General features: G+C 48.7%; 10 protein-coding genes across 10 annotated transcripts; 4 read left to right on the top strand and 6 right to left on the bottom strand.

Annotated features, from left to right (window-relative positions):
- The first annotated feature begins 72 nt into the window (after positions 1-72).
- EJ05DRAFT_478888 (bola-like protein) lies at positions 73-968 on the top strand. Its single transcript, XM_033744551.1, has 4 exons — positions 73-211; positions 262-357; positions 407-417; positions 476-968. Exons 1-4 carry the CDS (start codon positions 167-169, stop codon positions 651-653), a joined length of 330 nt encoding a protein of 109 aa, XP_033597527.1. The 5' UTR covers positions 73-166; the 3' UTR covers positions 654-968.
- A 190-nt stretch (positions 969-1,158) lies between these two features.
- Positions 1,159-2,623, bottom strand: EJ05DRAFT_478884 (uncharacterized protein). The gene is made up of 3 exons (XM_033744550.1): positions 2,355-2,623; positions 1,841-2,286; positions 1,159-1,791 (listed from the first exon to the last, which is right to left on the bottom strand). Exons 1-3 carry the CDS (start codon positions 2,437-2,439, stop codon positions 1,453-1,455), a joined length of 870 nt encoding a protein of 289 aa, XP_033597526.1. The 5' UTR covers positions 2,440-2,623; the 3' UTR covers positions 1,159-1,452.
- A 4,728-nt stretch (positions 2,624-7,351) lies between these two features.
- EJ05DRAFT_121266 (uncharacterized protein) lies at positions 7,352-9,026 on the top strand. Its single transcript, XM_033739075.1, has 2 exons — positions 7,352-7,857; positions 7,907-9,026. The coding sequence occupies exons 1-2, from the start codon at positions 7,660-7,662 to the stop codon at positions 8,567-8,569; spliced, it is 861 nt and encodes a 286-aa protein (XP_033597525.1). The 5' UTR covers positions 7,352-7,659; the 3' UTR covers positions 8,570-9,026.
- A 1-nt stretch (position 9,027) lies between these two features.
- On the top strand, positions 9,028-10,143 carry EJ05DRAFT_121274 (RNA-binding domain-containing protein). The gene is made up of 3 exons (XM_033739076.1): positions 9,028-9,250; positions 9,308-9,563; positions 9,630-10,143. Exons 1-3 carry the CDS (start codon positions 9,206-9,208, stop codon positions 9,956-9,958), a joined length of 630 nt encoding a protein of 209 aa, XP_033597524.1. The 5' UTR covers positions 9,028-9,205; the 3' UTR covers positions 9,959-10,143.
- An 84-nt stretch (positions 10,144-10,227) lies between these two features.
- EJ05DRAFT_478881 (uncharacterized protein) lies at positions 10,228-12,282 on the bottom strand. Its single transcript, XM_033744549.1, has 4 exons — positions 11,987-12,282; positions 11,869-11,938; positions 11,757-11,818; positions 10,228-11,709 (listed from the first exon to the last, which is right to left on the bottom strand). The coding sequence occupies exons 3-4, from the start codon at positions 11,815-11,817 to the stop codon at positions 10,328-10,330; spliced, it is 1,443 nt and encodes a 480-aa protein (XP_033597523.1). The 5' UTR covers position 11,818; positions 11,869-11,938; positions 11,987-12,282; the 3' UTR covers positions 10,228-10,327.
- A 1,134-nt stretch (positions 12,283-13,416) lies between these two features.
- EJ05DRAFT_478880 (MFS general substrate transporter) lies at positions 13,417-15,880 on the bottom strand. Its single transcript, XM_033744548.1, has 4 exons — positions 15,434-15,880; positions 15,176-15,276; positions 14,115-15,124; positions 13,417-14,062 (listed from the first exon to the last, which is right to left on the bottom strand). Exons 1-4 carry the CDS (start codon positions 15,722-15,724, stop codon positions 13,719-13,721), a joined length of 1,746 nt encoding a protein of 581 aa, XP_033597522.1. The 5' UTR covers positions 15,725-15,880; the 3' UTR covers positions 13,417-13,718.
- A 315-nt stretch (positions 15,881-16,195) lies between these two features.
- EJ05DRAFT_488623 (PLP-dependent transferase) lies at positions 16,196-17,564 on the bottom strand (the record flags this gene model as incomplete). Its single annotated transcript, XM_033745730.1, has 3 exons — positions 16,196-16,934; positions 16,989-17,446; positions 17,532-17,564. 3 exons carry the CDS (start codon positions 17,562-17,564, stop codon positions 16,196-16,198), a joined length of 1,230 nt encoding a protein of 409 aa, XP_033597521.1.
- A 274-nt stretch (positions 17,565-17,838) lies between these two features.
- Positions 17,839-21,926, top strand: EJ05DRAFT_455797 (uncharacterized protein). Its single transcript, XM_033742482.1, has 3 exons — positions 17,839-18,892; positions 18,946-21,437; positions 21,488-21,926. The coding sequence occupies exons 1-3, from the start codon at positions 18,328-18,330 to the stop codon at positions 21,722-21,724; spliced, it is 3,294 nt and encodes a 1,097-aa protein (XP_033597520.1). The 5' UTR covers positions 17,839-18,327; the 3' UTR covers positions 21,725-21,926.
- Positions 21,738-23,480, bottom strand: EJ05DRAFT_519745 (uncharacterized protein; the record flags this gene model as incomplete). The annotated part of the gene is made up of 4 exons (XM_033748730.1): positions 21,738-22,556; positions 22,684-22,875; positions 22,953-23,080; positions 23,183-23,480. 4 exons carry the CDS (start codon positions 23,478-23,480, stop codon positions 21,930-21,932), a joined length of 1,245 nt encoding a protein of 414 aa, XP_033597519.1. The 3' UTR covers positions 21,738-21,929.
- Positions 23,481-24,161: 681 nt separating this feature from the next.
- On the bottom strand, positions 24,162-25,640 carry EJ05DRAFT_488620 (uncharacterized protein; the record flags this gene model as incomplete). The annotated part of the gene is made up of 2 exons (XM_033745729.1): positions 24,162-24,577; positions 24,629-25,640. 2 exons carry the CDS (start codon positions 25,638-25,640, stop codon positions 24,162-24,164), a joined length of 1,428 nt encoding a protein of 475 aa, XP_033597518.1.
- Positions 25,641-27,410: the final 1,770 nt, after the last annotated feature.

Raw genomic sequence — 27,410 nt, 5'->3', positions numbered from 1 at the left:
CAAAGCAAAATGTCGGCCTTGGCGTAATGACGCTCCGGAACCTTCAGAGCCAGGATGATTACATGTGCTAGACAAAGCCGGCTTGGACGTCACATAACGTCCACAACTCAATTGAATGTTTCGCAGAGTCGCAAGTAGACGCGCCTTCCGTAGATTTGTGTCCGATATGGGTCCATCTACAACTCCAATCGAAGACGCGATTCGCGCAAAGGCACGTCTATAAGTACATGGGTTTGTAAAGAGTTTTCTGACGACCGACAGATCTCAGAAGCGTTGAAGCCGACAAACCTAGAGATTTATAACGACTCGCATCTACACTCTCACCATAAGGCTATGCAAGGGGTTGTCTCAAAAGAGGTTTGTTGAACAGCCTTTGCCGTGGAACACAAGCATTGACGGCACATAGACACACTTCCGGTAGCTCTCTCGTGAATTGTAACATATTTATTTCGAGCTCCCTCTTACGATCTGACAGATTGGTGATAATATCAGACGCTTTCAAGTCGAAGATGCAACCCGCTCGACACCGCATGATATATAGTCTGCTCAAAGACGAACTGGCGCGTGAAGGTGGAATACACGCGTTGCAACTGCGAACGAAGACACCAGAGGAAGAAGAGCGAACAAAGGTGCAAGATGCCGGCGAGCAATAGTGATCTTGATTGTTTTGACTGTTACACTTAATCAAGTCAGGCAAAGTGCAGAGGAGTCCAGAGCTTCATTGACGTTGTGACAATATTCATCACTAGCTATAGACTTACTTCTTCGCTGCAAGTTTTAAAACAAGCCCGGAGCTGAGCCTGTGCGGAGGTATGGGACAGAACTCCTTATAGCGACAGGGGTTCGTTTTGTATTCTATGGAGTGTCATATAGTGTACGTGCGCCATGTATTGATTAGACCATGCATGGGGTTGTATGAACCCTAATCTCTGCTTCGAATTAAGACAATTAAATACCAAGCTCATCCTCTATTGGCATATTGATTAGCTTCGAAGAGAGTTCTGATTTTCGTTTGATTGGATTATGGTGAAAGGGTTAGCCGACGAACGCCGGCGTAGTATGTCAATATGCTCCACTTACGAGCTTCCGACTAAACCCAGTTGTAAGAAGAGAATGAATCAGATGCACGCAGCATTGATGGAAACAATATCTGGTAAGCTGGTGTATCATTACTATTAGATCGTATTCTTCTCGATATCGTACAGTCGTATAACTAATGGGTATGTTCATAACTTCAACTCAAATATCGCCTACATTGCTTGCCAGTCGTCGACAGTTGGTACCATGCCAACTTGGGTAAGTATGCGAATGGCATATGTATACTAATTAATAATAGTGAAAGCACTAGGCTGTACCCCGCCAAGCGCTAAACAATTAGCGTTCTTTCCATTTCCGTAGTCCGGTCCGCACAACGATTTCATTGTGGCAACAAGCATCACGTCGCAAAGTCGACTATACGTCCTGCGCGGCGCGCTCGGCACTGTTATCGACCTTGCCGCGCTTCTCACGGCCCTTTTCGGACCATGGAAAGTGCGCCACTGGGATGACGAAGAAGCTGTTGGTGTTATCTGCAATACCAGCTAGTGCGTTGTACCAGGCCAACAGAGCAGCGGCGAGACCGAAGGCACCACCAGCAGTAATGAGTGATTGCTTGGGGGTTCCAGCATCAGCGTAAAGGTATCCGAGACCAAGCATCAGGAAGGCAAGGTCCAGCGTGAAGAAGAGCGAGAAGAAGGCCACGGTCGACTTCAGGGTGCAGATGAGGAGGAGGAACGTGAAAATGAACCATCCCTTGGATGTGTTAACAGAGCGCTCGTTGTTAACAACGTTAGGAACTTACGAATAGGTAGAGCGCGAACGAGTTGGTAAATTTCTCGGGAGTCATAGCCATTCCGCCTGTCTCCGTTACACCCTCGAGAGTGTTGACGATGTTAAAGCCGCCGGGAGTGAGTATAATGCCGAACGAAATCCAGAAGCCACCGTACGAGGCTAAAGCAGTAGCACCGAAGGTGTTACCACAGGCCACCTCCCACATACCAGCGAGAAGTTGAACAAGGCCGCCATAGCCATAGGCAATGGCGACCACAATGTTCGGCTCCGTGATGTTGAGGGTGGTCACATTGATAAGCGACAGAACAAAGGTCGTCAAGGCGAAGGCGGACAAACCCAGAGGAGCTGGGTTGGCAAGCTTCCTGTTACGCTTGTAGAGACCAGGTTGGAAGTCTCCACCGAACGCTGGCAGGGCGACTGAACCGTCGGTGCGCACGTGGGCAAGTGGATTGCCGCCTATAAATGTCATATCAACACTCAGTTCCACTTTCAACCACATCGAGTGTAGACATGACGAGTCTTACCATAGTCGTATGGCTTACGCTCCTGTGCGCCATTAGCAGCGTGGTCATGGGCACTGGTGTTGCCGTTTTCTTGCGCGCTGGCCATTGTTGTGGTAGTATGATAGAATGAACTAAAGATACAAATAGTACGTATATGGCTCTACAAGAACCAAGCCTCTCTCGCAGACCGGATGAGTTTGACGAGGGATTAAAGAAATAGATGAGAATCGAGAGGAGGGAGCGGTGGATGCTATATATGCGAGCCTCTGGGCTGGGACTGATGATTCCCCACAGTCCCCAAGATCGTTACGTTCGATGCTTGTAAGAAGCTAGCATAACATAGTATGCACTGGGGAAGGGGCCCATGCGGTAGTATGGGGTGAGGATGGGAGGTTGAAAAGGAAAAGGCAGCCAAAGCAGCCATTCAGAGAGCTTGACGACTTGAGCGGCCCATCAACTCATCGCAGATTGCACATCCATCCGATTTGGGACAGTTCTGTAGATCCAGCAAATGGCAACTTTGGGAGCACTTCACTAGTCAAATGCCGAGGCGCGCCTGACTGCTTACTCTTCTTCCACTTTACCTATCCTCTCTCAGGCGTAAGGGCCGGAAAGACACTCTGACACTATTGCTAAACGTACAACTATAGGTACCTGGCAAGGCCGGCGATTCGCTCCATCATATTGCCGTCATCCGTAACATCTCCCGAGCACGTAAGGATGATCAATGTCCTCCATCTGCCCTGGTATTAGCTGCTGAGCGTCGGCACATGTTCGAACTTCGCAGGTCAGAAGCTCATTTTGTCTAGGACGGCGCCATATCCTCATCTGTCAAGTCACTCCATCCATCCATTGCAAGGTCCCGGACCCTTCACAAAATTCCTCCGTCCGTCGTCAAATCGATCGGAAGCGCAATGCTAGACTTCTAGTGTCCATTCGTCCTGCATGACCACTCAGGGATAGCGTGCCATTTTATCACCAACCTTGAAACATCCCAGGAGAGACATGGGTAAAATCTGTGCGTTCTATCGAAGCATTGCTGTTGACAGCAACATCAACGCGAGCGCGTTCTGGGCGTTACAAGCTGCGTAGGTGGTGCGAGTGAGCTTCAAAGAAGCTTTGTTGGCATGCGTCATACCGCGACTCGTGAAAGAACGCTGACCCTCGATCCCGATGGGACTTAACGATTTTGCGGTACGTCTCCCATCAAGCGTCAACGAATGGCGGAAACATAACAAGGGAGGTCGCGACGCGAGCAAGCCACCACGGCCCACCCTTGGTCGTCCAACAGTCATCTTCGGTTCCGCTCGCGATCTTGTCCTCGTAACTCCAGAAACCTAGCTACTGGAGAAAGGCCGCACGGAGCAGCATGTAGTCAGCACAACAACCCCACAGCCGGGCGAGCGGGTGGCTTCTGCTTCTTTCATGATTCATGCATCATTGCATCCTTCCGCCGCCAATCTTCTTAACCGTCTGGCAACTCCACAACTGAAAACAGGCGACTGTTGTACCGTCTAGCCACAGTGTAAGACCAGAGTAAGCCAACAACCGTCAGATGGTCTAGCAATGGTCGGCCTTATCGTTGCGCCCTGTACAGGCATCTATACAAGTGCTTGTTCACTATTATTCATCAGAAGCTGCACAGACATGGCGCCGGCATTCACGCATTCATGGAAGGCCTTGAAGAGAAGCCATTGTCACATCTGGTTTGACTTGAAAAGACCTGATGCCATCGTGGCTACTCACTCTTGCAACAGATTGAAATGCGGAGACAAAACCAAAAGATTCGCTCGCATGTTCGGTTCTCGCTTCCGGACCACGCGGATAAGGGCCGAAATTGAAAGCTTGTCTTCCACATTCGTTCCTAGATTTGTGGCACTGCACCAGGGCGTCGTCGTACTTACATTTCGATACGACCCAGTCAATAGGGTGGAGACACTTTAAAGGTCTGGACTACTTCTTAGTGGGGTAAGAACAGGTAATTTGATCAACGGGCTTAGCGCGTTTCGTCCAGGTACTACTATCGCAAGATCTATCGGTATAGCTACCTTCTCCTGAGCAGACCATTTCTCTTAAAAGCTGTCGTGGTTTTACATACTGACGATTGCTCGCGACGGTGTAGTATCTTTAGTCATTTAGTACCATTGTAGGGTTGTATGTCACGGAGGCATGTATGCTTACAACTTTTACGAGCCCGTGAAATCGTCTCAGGGTTTTTTTCTCGAGAAGCCACTGAACAACGTCCTGTCATCGATTCCAAATCATGGACCGGTAAAATTTTTAGCATCGTTATCGGATGTGGCATTCGGATACTAAGGAGCTGGGAGAAGAATCGATGAATACAGGTCAAAGGTCTTTATATCAGAAGACCTCCTGTCATCTCTAGACATGGACACGCAAATCGCCTGCGGCGGTCCACTCTTACACAATGCAGCGGAGAGTGGTGCTTAGGATGTGAGGTATACCCCAAACGTGAGATCTTGCCGTTTACTCCTCCAAGCCTCATCATTTCACCACGCAGGTATTAGGCTACGTGATCGTTATCTCGCGCCAACCTCCTTGCAGTGTTTCTCCCACAACACCTATAGGATATTTAATTGCTTCCAAAAAGTGGAAGTGGATTAATAACAAAATTTAAGCTAGTTAAACAGAGTACCTAGTACGGCCAATGCTGCGCACCTAGGGAAGGCCCAACCAACAAGAAACATGTCGTTTGACCCAAGACCAGCAAAGACGTCCCTCCCTCCAGGCCGCCTATCATGATCTGTGGGAATCTACGGTCTTTCGCTCAGACTTATTAGGTCCATGTGAGGTGGACCCTGACGCTTTGTATGAAATCAGATCATCGTATATCTCCTTCTCGTATCTTCCCGGTAGATCAGCGCGAAGTCATGGCGATACCTCAACTCCACGTGTGAGTTCACGCTAGACATGCCTAAGACGACATGTATGCATGACAACAGATGCTATAGACGAGTATTATGGATGAAACTTCACTCTTGGACTCGAAAAGATCATAATTCATGCTTCGTTATGGCCTAAGATCTAAGGACTTTGACTTCTCCTAGCAGACCTTTCTTGTTCGACCTGGGCTGAGGACATGCCTTGTACTATGTGGTTCTGCTGAGGTCATAGACACACGCTGTATAATGTGAAACGCGAGACGGGCAATGTTGTTCGACATGGTCATCGAGATTTAGTCACAGAAATTTCCTCAAAAGTCTCTCATCGAGGCAAACCGAGAACTTGAGGATGGACCTACTTTAGACCCTGAGGGGTCTGTAGGCACATGAGCCGTTAAAGCATCGAGTTTCGATACGCGATACTTGAGATGTAATTCATGTTGGCTTCAAGCACTTTATGTCAACCGAACTCAAGTACAATAACACATTTGTATTGCTGATTCTATTGCTTTGCTAGTGTACTATATCGAGAGTAAACATACTTGATATACATGCATTAACATGGAAGCGACTAAAATGCTAGAAAGAGACTAATCGAGGATATATAGGGAAATTTGATAGAAATCAGTGGTCGGTAGTACCTACAACTCCTACCGGTTGCCAATTAGATAAACTAAAGAGGTTCCACCACGGCCGGGGTGGATGCCCATCCGTGTTTGCAACTTTTGAACTATAGAATACTTCCAAGATCGCTATTCAGTATGTATACACCGCTAACATCAAACCCCACAACGTCTAGTCCGCATGAATAGGCAACGACAAAGCCCCTGAATGGACTCCTAACTAGAGTTCGAAAATTCTGTTGTAAAGCAAAGATTAGCACGACATACCATGCATGGTGAGCTCATGATGAATTGTGCTGCCCCTTTCCTCAGAAACCAAGTTTCTTTCTCGACAAAGGGCGGAGAAGGCAATGTCTTAATCACTCAGCCGCTGCTGAAGTGTTCTGACTATTATTAGATACAGGCTACGTTTTTGGTAAGGATAGGTGGTGGATAAATATCGTCACCGGTCTATATATATGAACCACCGTTCGCACAAACGCACATACACATATTCATATTCGCCATTCCCGCGATACTAAGTTCAAAATTATCTCTCTTGACTTAAGAGGCAGTGCGCGAGGGGCACAAAAGGAGCAGCGGCCATCTACCCGATTACATTACAAATCCGTCGTTTTCCTACCTAGAACCTATAGAATGCTCGTAGCACTCCTACACGCTTGTACTCGCCCCTATTTTCTGATCTGAAGTTCTTTCCACGCACATATTTGTAGATAAGAATTTAAGAGCATTAAAAGTAGGTATAAGACATATATTAGGCATATCTTTATCCTTCCATAAGTTTATTTATCTTGGTAAAGTCTCCTTAAAGAAATATAGAAGGATCTTTTGAAATTCTTATGAGTTCTTAGAAGATAGCGTGTAGACATTACACCAATAGTTGAGAAAATCACCTTCTTAACCCGACCTTTTCTTGAAAATTTGACCCTCTTACTATAGATTAGATCAAGAGATTAAAACCCAAAAACTCTATAGTCTTAATTGTCTTATTGTAATATACAGACTCTTTTGCAGAGGTAAGAGATTTAGAAGGCTCTAAGCACGCGTATGTTCGAATATCTCGTATCGTGGACGTTTGGTACTTCCATGTCATGTCCTTACTAGCGCGGAATGCTGCAGAGTCGAGACAAGCTTTCTAGCGTAAGCCCCTGGATGTCCGCGTCAGCTTCTTGCACAAATCGGTCAGGCGAGAATAAGGCCGTCTACAGCAAGCGAATCGTATCATGTCATCTCCAAGAAGGCGCATGAGGCTTGCGGGACTTCCAGGATACGATGATATGCCACCACGATAGCATCAACATTGCACGACGAGACGACCGATACCCGGGCATGGTAAAAAGCACCGACCAACAGAAATATTCTGATACCCTGGCATAGGTAGATAGCTGAACCGTAGCGCCAAAGGCTTTACTACAGGGGATGACGCCGCATCGTGGGGCTCTCAAACCTGTCCAGGCGGAAATGTGCGCGCTTAGCCAATCTTGGAGCTGGTCAGTGTGGAGCTTCCAGGTTCATGCGTGCTGATAGTCTCCATTATAGGTAGTTTGCAATGGCATGCGGCGCGGGATCAGTCCAAGCCATTGCCTACTCATATGTTATTGCGATCATTCGCTTGTCCTCTACACCCAAGGTTATCTAGAGTATTCTGATATACCGGCACGGTACAGGTGTCTTCGTACATGAGCACGCGACACCAACCCTTTCTCACTACAACACCCCGCGAACGCACCTCACGCATACCATCGTCTTTCAGTCGACGACCCGCGTTCCCAACCGATTCAGCTCGTCGGAATACCAATTATGTTATTCAGCCTTCCGTCCGCCCTGGTGGTGCTCTGCGCTGTGTGCTGCTCTGGCGCCGCCCTTCCCTCAGAATCTTTAGAACCCGAAAAAGCGGACAACTCAGACTTCTCAAGCCTACGAGGACTATCGAAAAATCATAAAGATATGAGCGGAAGAGCGGGGGATCCCAAATCTAAGTACTTCCATGAGTCTATCGTAAGTCTCCTGGCAATCGCTCAGAATGTCGTCCTAATCGTGGTCTCAGTTCCATCCCCATTACGACGGACGCTTCGCAATGAAGACATTACCGGAAGAATACCAGCATGGTAATCTCAGTACCATGATGCAGTCATACCTAGCGACTATGAGCGCGATTGGTGCAGAAACATGGATCATGCATGGGTCTTTATTGGGGTGGTGGTGGAATCGAAAAATAATGCCGTGGGATTCCGATGTGGATGTTCAAGTTTCTGAAAGAAGTATCAAGCTTCTAGCCAACTACTACAACATGACGGTGCATAAATACAAGGGCGAAGACTGGCCTAGAGCAAAGAAATACCTCATGGAGGTCAATGAGCACTACAGTAACGGCTCAACCTTGGATAGAATGAACGCCATCGACGCAAGATGGATCGACACCGAGACTGGTTTGTTCATTGATATTACAACCTTGAGACGAGACCGTGATGCCGAGAAGAAGGGCGAGACCGGGAAGCTGTATTCAAAAGACAGACAGAGATTCGACGCAGATGACATTTACCCTCTGCGACAAAGCGAATTCGAAGGAAAACCAGTAAAGATCCCATATGCGTATACAAGGTTGCTGGAGCAAGAGTACAGCCCTAAGGCTTTGACAAAACTTAGTCACAGCAAACATGACTTTGACAGAAAGACATATGAATGGGTCAAACAGACACAGAAACCGTGAGTTCCCCAGAATACCTACGGTGGTTGACCAGGTCACTGACATACTTTTCTCAGGCTCTTCAAGCAGTTCAAGTGATATGACCAAGCACCTTACAACAGTATATGCTCCGGAGTTCGTCGTATGTTCTGTAGTAAAGAGATTTGTTAAGGGGTTCTGGCATCCCGCCTGTAGACATATTGGTAGCGTTTCAGTCTTCTATGCACTTCCAAGATTATACCAAGATGGAAATAATCCACACATAACGATAAATTTTATGTATGTATTAGGTACAAATATGTTTTGTAGCAGCTACTTTGCTAGAGGCTTGAAGTAACAGCCCAGCATGGCGCAATATGATCCGACAAAAACCATGAGGTCATAGATACTAGATCATAATAGTTTGGTGTTATCAGTGTGGAATGCCAAACTGTCATCACGGAAGAATCTGGATCAACCTTGAAGCCTCTTCGCGCGCGAACATTCCAAAGGCGACGCCAAGCATCCATTTGTCAGCCCAAGATATTCACATTCGCGTCGGACCAAGGTTGTCACCATCATAGTCGCGACATTTTCATTTTTCAGGACAACATCACTGCATATCTCAATCCTGCCTGATTGAAGCCTGTTCCTATCTGACTTCAAAATCCACTGGTGATCATGGCGAATTACCTCGCCTCCATCTTCGGTACTGAGCAAGACAAGGCAAGTGCTCAATCCAAACTCTGCGCATTACGGAAACTTCACTAACACTGAAATCAGGTCAACTGCTCTTTCTACTACAAGATTGGCGCATGTCGTCACGGCGACCGATGTTCACGAAAGCATGTCAAACCTTCATACTCGCAGACGATCCTTCTGCCCAATCTATATCAAAACCCAGCCTTCGACCCTAAGAACAAGATGAACGCGTCGCAACTGCAGAATCACTTTGATGCATTTTACGAAGACTTTTGGTGCGAGATGTGCAAGTTTGGCGAGATCGAGGAGGTTGTCGTGTGCGACAACAATAATGATCGTATGTCGCCCAGCTCCAGAACCTTTCAAAATCATGCAAGTGAACAGTGCTAACAGCCTCTAACAGATCTCATCGGCAACGTCTATGCACGTTTTAAATACGAAGACTGTGCTCAAAAGGCTTGCGACGCTCTGAACTCCCGCTGGTACGCCGCGCGCCCTATATACTGCGAGCTTTCTCCGGTAACAGATTTCCGCGAGGCGTGCTGTAGACTGAATTCCGGGGAGGGCTGTGTGCGCGCTGGGTTCTGCAACTTTATACACCGGAAGGAGCCCAGTGCGGAGCTGGATCGCGACCTGGAATTGAGCACGAAGAAGTGGCTGAAGCTAAGGGGTCGTGATGAGAGGAGTATGACGAGGAGTCCGAGTCCAGAGCCGACACGAAAAAGATTTTGAGGGATTAAGAAGATCAAACTCAACACATACGGTTGCTTGATGAGCGAAGCGGCCTGGTTAAGGACTTACTAGACTTCCTTTCGACCATTTTGGATGCCCAAAGCACAGGTCTTGGATTTCTATCTGGTCAGCGGATGCAGCAAGCAGCCCCGACACCAAGGTGACGACTGCGAGTCTGGCATGAATGTAGAACTAGGATGGGAAAAGCAGACGGCGAAGAGGCGTTCAGGTCGTTACAGCATCTGTATCATTTCTAGGTAATGTGAATAGTATTTTCAATTCAATATTGATCGTGTTCATTCAGGAAATACATCACGCGAGCGTGCTAAACGAGAAAACTTCGATATCCTCCCATTAGACACCCGAGAATCACTCCATCCACGCACTTACGACCTCCCAAACACCCACACTCACACTCGCATTCGTAGGCAAATCGCCTGCCCGCACACTCATAACCTCCAACTTCTCCTTTGGATAGAATGTCTGCGTGGCACTATGCCTCCCGCCTTCCAGGAATACCTCCACAATCGATCGATCGATCACACCTGCAATTCGCCATGTGCCTGCACTCCCAATCAGCGTATTCGTGCTGACCTTGTCCGTGAAGAACGGATTCTCAAATCCACGAATACGCCCACGGTCGAGCCAGAAGGGCACGTCGCCACCGAGATAGAAGCCCATGGCCAGGCTCTCGCCGCTAGTGGAAGAGAAGAATGTGATGTTGAGGCTGGCGTAGCTAGCCACGCCCGATGAGGGGATTCCGGTGATATTTGCTTCCCAGTAGAGTGCATTACTCTGCACACCTGCGTAGTCGAGCGTTATTGTGCCGTTGCCCAACTTCTCGTCGCCGATCTGGTCGCCGAGCACAGGTGATAAGTCATATGGCTCGCTGCCCAGTACCCAGCCGATCCTCTCAGCACCGGTCAGGAAATTGCGACGGGGTAGAGACATGGCGGAGCGCCAGCCTTCCATGGGGCCTGTGGGTACTTGCTGAGTGTATTGCCAGTTGCTTGCCCAGCCGATGCTTACCGCTTCGTCCTGCAAGCCGGAGAAGAACTGCGTTGCGTAGTTGTCCTTGCCGAAATCGGCGATGCGGGCTGCACTGTCAACGGCAGTGAAGTGTGTGCCGTTGAAAGTTCCAGGGAAGAACTCGGTAATGCTTCCCCCGAGCGGCGCGCCGGGGTTGATGCTGATAAGCAGAACGAAAAGCTCTTTTGCGTCTGTCGGTGCAGGCTGTACAACTGGCATCCGCACAAGATTCGGACACTCGTACTGTAGCCCCAGCAGACCATAGTTAGTGAAGTTGCTCGCATGCTTCCACTCCTTCAAATCCGGGCTCGTATAGAACCCGATCGTAAAATCTTGCGCGTACGCAATAGCCATGACCCAATGGTCCTCGTACCACGTGACCTGGGGATCGCGAAATTGGCTGCTTTCGCTGTCTATCACGGGGTTATTGGCGTATACGGTGAAGGAGTAGCCGCCATCCGTGGAGTACGCGATGTTTTGTGTTTGTGGACCGGGAGCTCCAGAGGGATATTGTGCAACGGTGTAGATCGCGACGACGCCGTTGGACTGCGATGGGAAGAAGCCGGATGTGTTGTTCGAGTCTACGACGATTGAACCGGAAAATACAAAGGATTCAGATGTTGGTGGGAAAAGGGCGATGGGTTGGTTAGTCCAGTGGTAGAGATCTGAGGACGTTGCATGCCCCCAGTGTTGGTTCCCTGCGACCGTTGCGGTAGGATTATCTAACATGTTGTGAGGGTCTATTCTGTTGAAACAGGGATGAACGGACATTGGTAGTATAGATGCCATGTGCCGTTTGCATCCTTGAACATGCCATTGGGATCGTTCATGCTGACTATATTATGTTCTGTGATCGGATCATGGGGAAATTTACAACATACAAATGCTGCGGCGGCGAGAAATGAATTTGAGGCCGTAAAGATCCAGTATAATTGCCTGATACTGGCGTCCCTGGATCGTTCAGCTTTTATCAATGTATATAGTGTCAATGATAGGTACCTGTTGGTACAGCCGGATTCACATATGTTGATACATTCTGTGCCAATGCTGTGAAAGCAGTTCCTACTACAGCCAAAGCGATTGGTAACACCATTGTAAACATTATGAGGCAGTTGGAAGAATAATTGAGTCTCGGGGGTAGCTTCTCGAATTCATTCGACTCTTTTATCATAGCACCCACGGAGAACTTTATAGACTCGTGTACGTACAGACGGCAATAGCATCATTGCCGAACCATGTGTGGCATGAGCGCACGCTACCCCACAACCAAGACCGAGTTGGCGGTAGACTTTACTGCATCCAGGAGTTTAGGACGTTCGGCGAGTCTTCTCTGCAGCTCTTCTAGCGGCTCTTGAAGGCCGACATTTGATGCTTGTCTAGAACATGCCACTCTTGGCACCTGTATATACGTGTGTTCTCTCTACGATATGACTAAAGGTGAGTAGGACCAAGGGCCAAGAGTATTATGGTCTAGGTAGGTGACGGATTTGGGCGAGCATTCGGCCGGGAGCGGACATCTTTCCGGAGGCGTTATAGCAGATCGCTGACACGTAGAAGTCGCATCATGACTTGCATCAATCAACATCGTCCATGAATCTTGACCTTCTCTTTCCACGGCTGTTTCCTTGATGAAATTTCGAAGGTAGCGTTCTTCGTTCCTTAATATAACCAGCATGTCCTCCATATCGGCATATCTTCCGTGTTCTCATGAATCCCCTATAAATAAGGTGGTATCATTGCGAGATGCATTCGCAATGCATTCGAGAGCGACAGCGTACTGTCAACTACGGAGATGAATTGTCCGGTATCAAGAATATGCGATCTCTGCTAGTAGATACCAATCGTGTGGCTGCGTTCTGAAACCTGCAGTTGCCTATATAATTTCTCAACTTCACTGACCCAATACCAACACATTCCGCAATTCAGTGCATGCATAGTTTCATCGATTAAGGGCTCATGTGTATGCTCCAGAGATCATGAGGTCCAGGAATGCGGCTAAGACATCTGTTGCGACTCATGTTCAAGGATACAGGACGTAGAGGTTCGTCAATGTTGTCCAGAGTCCTCCTGAAAAGTCGCCGGCCGCATATAGGAGTGTAGCGGTAATGTAGGATGGTGTCGAATCAGAGAGCCAGACTGCACTCTCGCGATAAACCCAGGGTATAGTCGAAGTTTCTAGTGTGCTCCAAACAAAGAGTTTGAATATCTTAACATCGTAGCGATCATGACTCCAAGCATTACAGAAGTAGTTAGAATGTATGTCAAAGAAGTTTCGATGCTTCCATGGCACCTTTATTGCACTTGAGAGAATGTTCGGAAGGCCCTTTCTTAACATTGTCCTTGTTGTGCCAAGTATATAGGTGTCACATGTTGAGCACGTCTGGTTGCAGGGCCCTCCACATTGAAGACAGCGTCCCAGTGTCATTGATCCAGGAAGGAGAATTGGACTTGATTGTGACTCGGTTATTGTATCGAGGCTTGTATCTAACAGTGGCTGGACAGATATTGTGAGACAAGTGGACAATCCAACAATATGCCGAAGCTCCTCGACGCGCCCTGCTTTCTATGATGCGACAATAGAAGGTACCTGGATCTAGGCGTACTAATACCAGATAAAAACCACCAATGCGAACAATTAACACCCTCTAAAAATGTATAATGTTGATGCTTTCGACGAGCATTGGCACAGCCATTCTCTGCTGCCCACTAATCTCGTCCCCGCGCTCTTCTTTCAAGTACCCAGAGCCTTCTCTTTGATGAATACTGCGCTTACTGTAGCTCCCATGACGAGTGCAACCTGGAACCCAAATGCAGATCGTGTGGACAAACCATAGCAGCTCCTCACCAATTCGCGAAGTGAGGGTTCAAGAGTTCTAATATATGCCAAGCTATGTCTCACACCCTCTGCAATCCTCTCGCCATCCTTGCCATTGCTCAACGCATGCATGAGACTTGTTCGGAGTGTTGAGTTGGTGATACTCGCAGAAATGCACATGCCGAAGACGCTACCGAGAGATCTGAATAGGTATGAGCACGCCGTGACGACAGCTTGGTCCTCGTAAGTACAGTTGGCAACTATCGATGTTAGCCTGTGTCCTTTCAGTTACGATGAGGGCGAGATATTTACTCAAAGCTATCAAGGACGTAGTCACACCGATACCATTGGAGAATGCACATATGCACATGCCCACCATTATACCAGGTACAGAATTGAAGAGAATTCCAGAGCAGAGGAGCACAACGGACATCCCTATCGTCAAGTTCGTATAGCACATCACTGTAAGCCAATAGTACTTTCCGGTCCTTTGCATATAGAATCCCGCAGTAAGTGAGCCAGATACTCCGCAGACGATGGAAGGAATCAACCGCAGGCTTGCTTCCGTAGCACTCAAATCGTTGACAACCTGAAAATGAAGAGGAATGTAGAACAAGGCTCCAAGCCAGCCTCCGAAAGCGAAGAAGTTTACCAGATATCCAGCAAACATGGATCTCCTGAAGATGATATGTCCAGGTGCAAATGGTTCCGCTGCGACCTTACTCTCGACTAGAATAAAGAGAGCAAAGAGAGGAAGTGAAATGGCCAGACTCACAATGGTCCATTTGTCCTTCCATGATTGATTACTACCTCGATCCAGGGCTATCAAGAAGGCCGATATGGCAGTTATGAGGATAATCGCACCGAAGAAGTCAATCCTTAGGACTTTGGCCTTCCAGCTTCCACGATTATGCCTTGGTAGCTTCAGAGCTAGGCTCACAGCAATAATACTGATGAGACAGAGCGGGGGCTGTACGTTGAATGCCCATCTCCAACCAACATAATCAGCCAGAATTCCACCAACAGGAGCTCCAGTTGCAGCACCACTGGCGTATATGATGTTGATGTAGCCTTGCCACTTTCCCCTCTCACGTAAGGTGACAATATCGGATAGGAGAATTGACACGAGCGCAGTCATCCCTCCTCCACCGATTCCAGCTAGAGCCCGGGCGGCTATCAATTCGTTAATATCCCGAGCAAGACCACAACACAAGCAACCAATGCCGAATACTGTGTATGCGAAGATGAGGCAAGCTTTGCGTCCGAAGATATCCGAGAGCTTGCCATACAAGGGCTGAAACGAGGTCAAGGTCAGCATGTACCTATACTCCATGTGAGTTCTCAATACTGCTTGACGAGCATGATTCACCTACGCTGTTGCTATCCATGACGTCTTATTCAATGCCTTCAAATCGGTGCCAATCAGTCCATAGGAAGAGACGATTACTGTCTGATCAGCTGCAGCGAGGAAAACCTGGGATATTGATCAGCTTGCGGCACGAGTGCTCCCAACAGGCAGGGAAAGTGGTATTATAGATACTAGCACAGTCATCAGAACGCTCCGATGTGCATCCCACTACAACGCCACGTTTTCAGCCTTGCTGAGAGAAATGTTTATATAGGAATCATACCCCGATTGCAACAGCTGGAATGATGTACTTCAGACGTTTCCGTACTTCTGGCAGCCCCTGATGCTGTTGTGACTTCTGAACTTCATAACCCGACTGGTTCTCGACATCTCTGGTGTGAGGGCTGTAGGATTCTGCATTAGCTGTGTTACGTACTACAGATTGAGACGTTTCAGTGGTAATGCCGACCCTGCAGTCGAGAACATTGGGGTTGATGGTTTGGGACGAATCCTTGGACAAGAGTGGGGAGGTTTCTGTAGAGTGGCCATCTGACATGATGGATTTTGGAGGCATTGTTTGACACGTTTTAATCGTTCCATGCGAGCTCCTAATCGACGAGGTTCAATCACAATGTTGCTGCAATGGCGAATTTGAAGAGTGTCCAGTCCCACGCTGTTGGAGGTGGGCATACTGCGATTAATAACAAATTAGAAAAGTGGACTTATCGTGATTCGTGATATATGGCGCCGGCTCCGCAGTTGAAAGGCGAAAACCCGATTTTACGGAGATGCAATCGATTGCAATTTCTGATAAAAGATTAAGTGGCCGTCTTGAGATGAAAATTCAGTCGAGTTTTGCAAATAGCATTTTATGGCAGCCATGGATGGATCCATCTCTAGCTTGTTACGAACGGCATGGATGATGCCCCACGCAAACCCCACCAATTATTCACGGCCTCTTCACTAAGATGGAAAATGTCACTCTATGTGAGGCATACTACATTTGTGCCTTTGGAGTCGGTACGAGCCTGACTGGATGCATCATCTAAGTATCTTTGATGTCTTGATCTTCTGCACGTGTTGCCAATGGGACATCGTCAAATTCCCTTTTCATGAACATTCGCATGGCGTCAAGACCTGCCTGAAGAGCCTCGGTGCGCTGTACATAGCCGATTCTGACATAGCCAGCGAACTCTGGTCCAAAGCATACGTCCCCTGGTAATACCAAGACTCCTGATTTCTCCATGAGCCGTTTGGACAATTCCGCTGAATCGACAGGTTGACCGTCTCTACAGAATTTCACGAACGCCGTGGTGCCTGCTACAGGCTTTACCCAAGAACACTCATCGTCATGTTTGAGGATGAATCGATCCAAAATTTCCAAATTCTTCTTCGCTAGCTGGATGTTTCGTCCGAGCAGGCTGTGGACAGTATCTCGATCTAGCGCAAAAGCTGCAACTTGATCATCCAGTTTACTGACTGATATCGTCGTGTAATGTCGCATCGCAGCACATTTCTCGATGATTGCCTCGTCTCGGGACGCAATCCACCCAACGCGAATACCAGCCAGCGAGTACGCTTTCGATAATGATCCCGTGACTGCGGTTTTGCGATACAGGGACAGCATCGACGACGGAAACTCTGAATCCACTGGCGTGATGCCATGAAAAACTGGCCTATACACCTCATCGGACAAGATTGTAATATCACCTGCGCTCGCCACTTCGATGATTTGGTCGAGCAGTGATCTCTTTAATACTGATCCCGTCGGATTGTTAGGATTACTGGGTACAGTATGAGTGATGTATCATGCAAGATCTCGGTCACGGGGTACTCACTTCAAGATAATGAGTTTCGTGTTAGGTTTGACCAGCAATTTGAGTTGTTCGATATCTGGCACCCACTCGTTATCAGGGTCAGACTTCCATAGATCAACTTCAGCCCCAAGAGATGCTGGGACTGAATACAATTGCTGATACGTTGGGTAATGACAGATGACGTGATCTCCTGGGCCGACATGAGAGACGAGAAATAGATAGTTGGCAGCAATTGCTCCAGGAGTGATGATTATGCTATCTTTGGACACAGGCGAGCCAGCTTTTGAAGAATAGAGAGTTGCCAGGTTCGTTCGTAATTTGTCACTTCCGCGAATATCGCCGTAGTCCAGTTTGCCAGGCATTTCAAGCACTTGTTTTGATTTATTTTCACATAAATTCTGGAGTTCTTCCATGGACACAGACGCACAACATGTTTCGGCAATGTCATGTTTCGCATTTGGTTGGTGCAAGTCCATCCACTGGTTCATGTCAGTACATCTGAAAGCTCCCTAACAGCTAAAAGTGGTTCGATGATTCTGACTGGGCGTCCGGAAGACTGCATACCTCTTCTACTACGAAAGGCTCGATATGGACCATGTCGAAAGTGAATTAATGTTCGAGCAAATGTAGTTGGAGCAAGAACCGCAACCGCAAAGGTATTGAGGTGTCTTGTCAAGTCTCGAAGCACGCTTTATGAGTTCATTTCACGGCTATCCATGTTAACAATGCCGCGCAAAGGGCGTGGAACCTGCTCGTGTGGGGCTGCGGGTGGTGCTTGACGCCATGGATGTTAGCTTCAAACTTGAGAACATGCATTGCTGATCTTTCGATCATTTGCTGTGAACTCCGAGAGCTATATGCGTGGTTGTATGCAACGGACGGGTTGGCTATGTCTTACCCCATATGTAATTGATGGGAAGATCAAGTCGTGAAGGTCATCTGAAAAGATGCACCTGATACCTCCTGAACCATTTGCGCCCGTCGTTTGGACCGAGGAGTGCGCCCAGACCATCCTTGGCGACCATTGATGGATTTAGCCAAGGATGGCAGGCATTCCGTCTATTACCGTATCATTGTTGCGTTGCCTACTCTTCACGATCCTACTGCCCGCAGGCAATATCTTACTTACGTAGCTTCTTTCTTGTCATGAGGTGGAACTCCCTTGACTTTCGTTTCAGTTTTCTCTTCTCCTCCCATACTTCTCCGTCACTGAAACGTTGCTGATCTCCTCAGCCACCACCCGAGCCGCGCAGAGGTAGCAGCGCGTTGAGCGCCTGCAGCTACTCCCCCGAGCTTCCCCAGACTATCAGAGAGCTCTCAACTACACAACGTAGTCATATCGCTTGACCCAACCGCCGAGATGTATGGGTCACAATGGTCTACACTTGTGCTCCTCCCTGCACTTTTCGCCCGCACCGTTCGATCACAGCACATCCGCTCCAACTTTACCGCCAGAGACCTCATTCCGAACCCATTTGCCATCCGTGACGACCGTCCTGATAACTGTCCTCCATGCTTCAATTGCAACCTGGACGACTTCGTCTGCCACCAGTTCGCAGACTGTAGTCAGGCGAACGGACGATGTGTCTGTCCACCCGGATTTGGTGGTGAAGATTGCTCACAGCCAGCTTGCGGCTCTTTAGCGGATGGACCGGACAGAGCACCGAGACAAGGCGATCACTGCGGTTGTACAGAAGGCTGGGAAGGAATAAATTGCAATCTTTGCACCACGAACGATGCATGTAGAGCCTTTGTACCAACCGAAGATGGTGACGGCGCAGTGTGCTATAAAGATGGTGGTCTTGTCAAGGAGAATTATCAGCTGTGCGACATCACGAACAACAAGATTGTTGAAATGCTTAAAGAGAAGAAGCCTCAAGCTACTTTTTCTTGTAATGCAGAGACTGAAGAGTGTAACTTTCAATGTAAGTTGCCGCCCTCAACGTGCTAGTATGTAGGCAAGCTGACAATGCCGTAGTCTGGGTTGACGAACGAGAATCTTTTTACTGCGGTCTTGATTCCTGCACTGCTGCAAGAGACATGGAAGAAAATCGGAATATCACCAAATACAATTGCGATCACATTCAGTGCCGATGCATTCCGGGGCGCATGCTTTGCGGTGAAGAGAACTCGATCGACATCGGAGATTTCCTCCGAGAAGAGATCAAAGGACCTGCTGCATTTACATCCATCAAGACAGAAGGCGGCAGCGACAACGATGGCAGTGTCTTCACGGAGCCGGCTATGGACAACTTGATAGCCAGTATCTTCGGCGATAAGAGCATCTTCCTAAGTTGCCGTTCCTCCGAATGTATGTACAAGACAGAGGTTCCAGGCTATGAAAAGCCCGTCAAGAAGATCAATACTCCACTCATCGCTGGCGTAATCGCGGGCTGTGCACTATTTGTGGTGGCTGTCATACTAGGGGTCTGGTTCATTGCTCGACGTACTGCAAGCAGGAAAGGCGGTTACATCCATCTATCCGACGAAGACGAGGATGAAAGCGCGAAGCTTCTGGCTGATCATCAGCCTGCGGCGCTATATTTCGAAAATGTCGGCTACAACTTGAATGGCAAGCAGATCCTCTCTGGCGTTGCGGGAGCGGTCCACCCAGGAGAACTCATGGCAATTATGGGCGCTTCAGGGGCTGGTAAAACGACGTTCCTGGACATACTGGCTCGGAAGAACAAGCGAGGTTCTGTAGAGGGCCACTTCTACCTGAATGGAGAGAATGTCCTTGACGAGGAATTTCGCAATGTAATCGGATTTGTCGACCAAGAAGACACGCTTCTCCCAACTTTGACTGTACACGAGACCATATGGAATTCTGCCATGCTGCGTTTACCAAGGGAGATGAGCAGCATGTCCAAGGCTCAAAAGGTCGAAGATGTTGAGAAGCAGCTCGGGATTTACCACATCCGCCACCAGTTGATTGGTTCAGAAGAAGGCAGCAATCGTGGAATCTCAGGTGGTGAGAAACGCAGAGTCGGTATTGCCTGCGAGCTTGTGACCAGCCCAAGCATTCTCTTCCTGGACGAACCTACTAGTGGTCTAGATGCATACAACGCTTACAACGTCGTAGAATGCCTGGTCAGTCTCGTCAAAAACTACAACCGCACAGTGGTCTTTACCATTCACCAACCTCGCTCAAACATTGTTGCTTTGTTCGATCAGCTCGTCTTGCTCGCCAAAGGTAGGGCAGTTTACTCCGGGCCATTTAGCAGCTGTCAAGCTTATTTCGACTCTATTGGTTACCCATGTCCGCCTGGTTTTAATATCGCGGACTACCTGGTTGATCTGACGATGCATGCTGGTGCCGCGCATTCTTCAATCGATGAGAATAGCTCGCTCTTCGATAATGTGGGCCTTCGGACAAGTGCAAGTAGTGCCATTGGTGTCAAATCCGTTCCGAGCGTCTCAAACGTCAGCGTCGGTCCAGACACAATGGGAAGCCCGGGTTCAAGTTTGAGAGTGCAAGGCAAGCGCAGAACGTCCATTCGACAACAACAAGAGCGTGACTTATTTACTCGAAAAAAGAGCAATACTGGAGGTGATGGTACAACTACGCCTAAGACTGACGACGAAGTTATTCCCGATAATACCCAACAGTGGCTTCGTATGTCTCGTCAACAAGGTAATCCTCCACCACAGATCCTAGAGGATCCTGACCACCTTCTCCCTCCGGCAAATGGTGGCACGGGCACAAATTTGGATGCGTTGATCACCTCGTATGCAACATCCGATGTTGCCGTTTCTCTCCAGGACGACATTCGACGCGCTGTGACCTCTGCCAATGAAGCAAACGGTACTCCAAATGGTGATGGCCAAGTAAATGGCGCTTCCACAGGGAAAATTCGAGGCTATCGCAAAGTTGGTATACCCAGACAATTCGTCATTCTCTCGGTTCGAACGTGGCGCAATTTATATCGCAACCCAATGCTCATGCTTACTCATTACGCCATCGCTATCGTGCTAGGAGTGGCTATTGGCTATCTCTTCTTCGGACTGACAGATGATATCAAAGGCTTCCAGAATCGTCTAGGTCTCTTCTTCTTCATTCTAGCTCTCTTCGGTTTCAGTACCTTGACCAGCTTGACGGTCTTTGCCCCCGAGAGACTCATCTTCGTACGAGAGCGCGCGAAAGGATATTACCATCCCTTATCGTATTTCTTGGCCAAGACTGTATTTGACATCGTGCCTCTGCGGATTATTCCTCCTATCATCTTGGGTATCATCATATATCCGATGACTGGACTGCTTCCTCACTGGGGCAATTTCCTGAAATTCATGCTATTCCTCGTCCTATTCAATCTGGCGGCAGCTGGTATTTGTCTCTTCATCGGCATCTGCTGTAGGAATAGTGGAGTTGCAAATCTAATAGCACTCCTTACGATGCTCATATCGCTACTCTTTTCTGGTTTCCTCTTGAACCACGAGACTATCCCATTAACAGCGACGTGGCTGCAAACTGTAAGTTTTTTTGACTCATTGCTCGGTATTCTTGCTTACAACATCCGCAGTTGTCAATCTTTCACTACGCCTACGAAGGTCTCCTCGTCAACGAAGTGCGCACACTAAGTCTTGTCGACCACAAATACGGTCTTGACATCGAGGTCCCAGGTGCCTCTCTTTTGAGCTCCTTCGGCTTCCAGGTACTTGACCTATGGAAAGACGCCATTGGCCTCGGTGTTTTCGCAGCTGCTTTCATGGTACTCTCATACTTGGCCATGCACGTGCTGCTCATTGAGCGGCGCTGATGCTCTCAGCCTTTCATGTATCTACTTCTCCAGTTTCGCACTTGTGTGAGATCGCTATAACGGAGCGTTTTGGGCATATAGAAAGCTTGGACTGTAGGCTTGTATAGCTCGTTTTGCATTTCGATCGGCGTTTTGTTTGGCTTTAGATATATGATACAACCTCAGAGTACGCATAGAGACATACACACAATACTTCTCTCCACCTTCACGAAGTGATTCCCTGCCAATTGCCCCTCTCTACGAAGCCTTCTACCCCCTCATCACTCAACAATTCACTAGCTAACCTGCCCGTCACGACGCTTCGCTCAACTGCACTCCCCCGAACGTAGAATGGCTCGAATCCCCGCTTGTCGTCCTCCCTGACCCAGCTCTCTCCCCGAGATCCTGCCCGGACAAACCCAGAGTTACCCCTGTCAAGCCCGAGAAACCACCGTCGTTGGTGCACAGAGCCGATATCGTTCGTAGCACCGGGATATGCATTGCTAGTCGCAATTTGCGCATCTTCGACGTCAGACGCATTGGCAGCTGCCGCTGCCGCCACCGCCGCGTCGTCATTCTTCATACTTTCGCTATCAGTAACTCTAGAAGGTGCTGCAGCTGCAGCAGTAGCATCACGTGTTTCGGATTCTTCTTCCGACGTCGAGACTGGACTGCGCAGACGTGCGGTGGTCGACGGGGCATTCTTCCTGCGTCGTCGACGACGGCGAGTCGCGAGTGGGTTTGGTGTCTTGTGCGTGTGCGTGTGTGGCGCTGCGTTCGCGGACGGCAGACGCATGTAGATTGTGTAGTTTGCGGGCAGGCGTGTGCCGTGGAGACGCAGACGGATGTGTCTCTGTATGTGGGTAACGTGGTTAAGTTTGTTCAGGGGCTAATTATAAAGGGCTGCGAGTGTAATCACGGGTACTGTATATCTCGAGAGTGACCAGGGGGGGGGGAAGGTGGGGATGGAACAGACGTACATCTCGAAATGCAGCGCGGAGTTTCGTGGTTTCTGATGGACACGAGGGGTTTGGTGAAGGACTGTCATCGTCGTCGTCGTCGTCGTCGTCTGTGGCCACTGGGGCGGCGTGGCGCGGGAGGACTTCGTACTCGCCCGTGTCCCAGATGAGCAGGGAGCCGGTGGCATGGGAGGCGGATTCGATGAGGTGGTTCTGTTTGTATTGTCAAGCACGAGCGAAGTGAGGTAGAGATATCATGGACGTCGTCGGATGGCGGAGAAGATACGTACCCATACGCAATGCACCCTCGTCTCTATCGCCATTCGATTCAACCGTTTCGAATTCGGATCTCCGGGCAAACCATACGGCACTGCCCAACTCACACTACTCGTGGCTGAGACCTGGAGACGCAGATCATCTAATTATTGTGCATCAGCACTGTACTACGTCTACGTTGTTTTCTTTTCTCTCTCGCAGCGTGATGTTTATTACAGCACTACATGTGACAATGCCAACGTACAGTGGACACCCGCAACTGGATGTGAATGCTGATGCACTACAAAGTGCCTCCCATGCTCATGTTGATTTCGCTTGAACAATGCTCCATAGTCATCAATGGATAGAGCGGTAGGTGGGCGACACAGCGGCGTCAGTCTCGCGCAAAAGTACTCGAGGTGATTGCCAATGGTTGCAGAGCCAGCTTCAACAGCTGCAGGTGTTAGGATGAGAGCTGAGCGTCTTGATCTTTTTGTAAGGCGCGTCGTTGTTGGTGGTGAGATGGAGCGCTTGAGCGACGAAAGAAGATCAAGGTCAGACATGATTGGATGTGAGTGGTGACTTTGGGAAGTGTCTATAAAGTGGACGACTGTGGCAATGGTTCTAGAATGGGGATAGCGTACTGGTTGATCATCGTTCATTTCCTGAAAATATCTCAACATGAAGCCTTTCTCTCCCATACAGGTGTCTCGACTGAATACGTCTATGGGAACAACTATAAAATATTGTAATTACTGTGAAGCAGAACTATTCAACCAAGTGACCCTAATCAAGTATTACTTGGCATGGTCCAGGTTTGATTGTTCAACGCAGCCTGTATATTGATTAGCCTTTGCGTGCCACGTGCTATGAGTGAGAGTATGAATGTGCAACCCCGCAGTGCTGGCGTAAGCTTCTGAGACAAAAAGCCGCACCGTCTGCAAGCACATAATAGGACTTTTCATGAAATTTTGAGGATTTCAATCTGACTATTATTTTCTCTCTGGTGAATGACTGATCTATCTATCAGATATCATCTAGCCTAGGTCTAAAGCTCTTAGCATTTCGTTGGGCTGAGCAGTATCGCCTCTATTCAATAAGAAAACGCCCAGACAACAAAAGTTACGGCGTTTTTCGCGCGTCGTACGGCCTGTACAAACGCCTATGGAGATACAAAGAACGTCGGATCCCCCCAAAGATCTTTGGGAATAGTGTTACGTATACGTCATGATTAGGCAGTGCCACTAGGAAGCTGATGGCGACAACTTCAGGGGTGAGGGTCCGTGTCCGTTGTGGTTGCGGTAAAACAGTACGCCCTGACCTTCTCCTTTCGCGCCCTCGCTGGGCTCGACGAACTGGCACATGCGAGCGGATCTCCACATGCTCTTCAAGAAACCAATGGGACCCCCTCTTGTGTCAGAGCGGTAATGCACGCCCATGACTGGCTTGATAGCCTCGGTGGCTTCATCGGCGTGGTAGAAGGGGATGGTAGAAACGTAGTGATGTAAGACGTGGGTCTCAATGATCCCGTGCAGAAGTTGTCGTCCGATGAAACCGAACTCCCGATCAATGGTTGCAGCAGCACCCCGAGCAAACGTCCAGACGCTGGATTCGTAGTGAGGCAGGGAGGGATCAGTGTGCTGGAGGTAAGTAATTGCAACTGGGAAATGGTCAGTTCTGTCGTCTCTAGAGGTGAGACGTGGTTACTTACCGAGCCAGTGGTTAACCCATAGATAGGGGATAATGTACCAAACGAGGAGATTGGTGAAACCATACTTGCTACCGACAAAGTATAGAGCACTCATGGTAATCGCAAGACCGAGGTCACTCAGGAGGATCAGATGCTCATCCTTGCGCTCGTACAGAGGGCTGGAAGGCTGAAAGTGGTTCACACCTCCTCCAAAACCATTCTTCTTGCCCTTACCCTTACCCTCGGGTTGCTTCTCGTGGTAATTGTGACCGGTAACATTCATGAGGATGTAAAGGGGCCATCCGGCGAGCTGCTGACCGATCATATGCAGAGCTGTGAAGATAGGAGTCTCCTCGGTCAGCTCATGAATCTCATGAACGAGCTTTCCAACCCTCGAGGCATATACCTCTCTAGTCTTGGGCACGAAAACCATATCACGTTCAATGTTACCAGTAGCCTTATGATGTTTGCCGTGGGAGATCTTCCATGAGAAATATGGAACAAGAAGGGCTGAGTGACAGATCCACCCAACAGTGTCGTTCAGAGTCTTGGAGGGAGAGAATGACTGGTGGCCACACTCGTGAGCGAGAACCCACAGACCAGTACCGAACAGCCCTTGCACAAAGGTATAGAAGGCCCACAGAGCAGCGCGGATGGGGGTCGAGGGGATGTTATCGGGAGTAACAAATCGATTGAAGAGGTAGAAAGTCACAGCAAGTGAGACAATATCGCGAGCCACATAGTAAAGTCCAGTGGCAGCAGAACGCTCGAAGCAGTGAGCTGGGATAGCATCACGAATCTGCTTTATGGTGAAATCTGGAATCTGGAACTCATTGCCGTAGGTGTCGATCAATTGGCCATGTTGATTCTTGAGTTCAGTCTCTGAGCCGAGAGAGGACAACGAAGTCGACGAGGCCGAGTGGTTTGGCGAATCCGTAGGGGAGACACCGGCGGAGGTCACGGTGGACTCTGTCTCGGAAGTGATAGTACGTCTCATAGCCGGGATTTGGGCTCGAGCTGTAGTTGTTGCCATCGTGAAGGCGTGTCGGTGGAGAGAGTTCAGAAGTGGGTGGACTGAGAACGCGAGGAATGTTGAGAAATCGGAGGTTCTGTTGAGGTTTGCCAGCCGATGCAGAAGTCGACGAGCAAGGCAGACAAGACAAGGAGATATTAAGAGAGACAAGAGGAAGGCGGTAAAAGGAGATAATTAGGACAATTGTGGAGGGGAGAGTCTTAATATAAGAGCAACGAGCTGATCTCTGCTGGGCCTAAAAAGATTTGAAGACAGTTGGTGTTCTTTGTTTCTCCCTAGCGGCGGGTACACTGCAAGGAGGCGCTGAATGCTGGGTGGTGGTGTGGTGTGGTGTGCGCGCAGGGCAGCCGAGGCGGTCGGGCTAATTACTGATTGGCGGAGAAGGCAGCAAGACTTTCCAGGGGCCGTGGGGCTGCAGAGGCCCAAGAGCTGTGCTCAGACACGTTACAAAACCCCCCGCCTCTCCAGAGGTGGAATGTTTATATGGAATTATACGGACTTTAATCTTCAACACGGACTTGTGCCTACAGCTTTGAAGCTCACATCCAGCTGGAGATGATGACAATGGTGCTTCTTGCGACGGGACGTGTATGAATCGTTCTTTCCAAGCCCCATGAGGCAGCATCTCTGACATATGGGTCACTCGCTATTCGGCTGAGCATGTGTAGCGTCCTAGGAAGACTTGTGGGCAGACAAGATGGTGGCCACACGCATCTACCGCATCACGCATCCACCTTACTACTCCTACATGCCACCCGGTTGTCTAGGTCTGAAGATCGTAGTCGCCACTGTTCTTGGCGAATTGGACCTGGCCCTGGCCTTGACACCTTGACTCCCACAGCTTGACCGCTCCATGACCGCTTCATGGTATTCCCACAATTTGGCTCGCGGCATTTACTTGCGGGTCCCGTTACGATTCTGGCTATGTCATTACTAAGGCAGCCTATCGATACGACTCCGTCCACTTATCCTCCGATTGCCATAGTTTGCGAGGAAGCAAAAGAAGCTGAGGGTCAAGATCAAAATGAGCTAGCTACGCCCACGATGTTCAAGCGTGTCAGATGCAGTGATCGGCATGGCTTTTGCTGCAGGGTCTGATGTATCAGGGTCCGTCTGTTGGGAATGTCTTCTTTTGTTGAGATGGCCATGGGCCCACACAGAAGAGGTCTCGTTTCAGCGCTCCTGGAGGCTATAGAGGTCCCAAATAGTTATTATGCGGACTTCTTTTGAACAATAAGGAGTACTCGACCCCCATACGACAAACTACCTGTTTGTGCTGGTCATTAGCAGAAATCAATGATGCTGTTGCCCTGGCACATTTGTAAGTCGTAGGGAAGTCTTCTCATGATTAACAGAAGCCACGTGAAAGATGTCGAGAAAAGCGAAATGTTCGGACAATCACATGGAGACTCGGGGAAAAGTTTTGCTCACGGTCTATTAAGGGTTGTACTATCTCCCTAGGCTCTTCAACAGAATGAGGTTTAGCTCATGAGGACTAAAATGGAATTGGTAAATGAATAATCCCTGAAATCTTCGAAAAGTAGAATAAAATAACATATAGAGACAACAATTACTAGATGGCAGGCTTGGTAGTAGACTGAACGTTTAAGGATAAGGCTAGCTATTACATGGGATATAAACTATCACATGAGATATAGTTATTAGTAAGAGAGGGGATGTTTGATGTAGTTGTAAGCTCGCATCACGGTATCACGTGATTGGAAATCCAGACTCTAAATAGATCGTAATTTACTTCAGAGCCAGTATAAT

This window comes from Pseudovirgaria hyperparasitica (genome assembly GCF_010093815.1).
Source record: "Pseudovirgaria hyperparasitica strain CBS 121739 unplaced genomic scaffold EJ05scaffold_14, whole genome shotgun sequence".
Lineage (NCBI taxonomy): Eukaryota > Fungi > Ascomycota > Dothideomycetes > Acrospermales > Acrospermaceae > Pseudovirgaria > Pseudovirgaria hyperparasitica.
The sequence above is the reverse complement of the archived record's forward strand: the minus strand, read 5'-3'. Positions and strand labels throughout refer to the sequence as shown.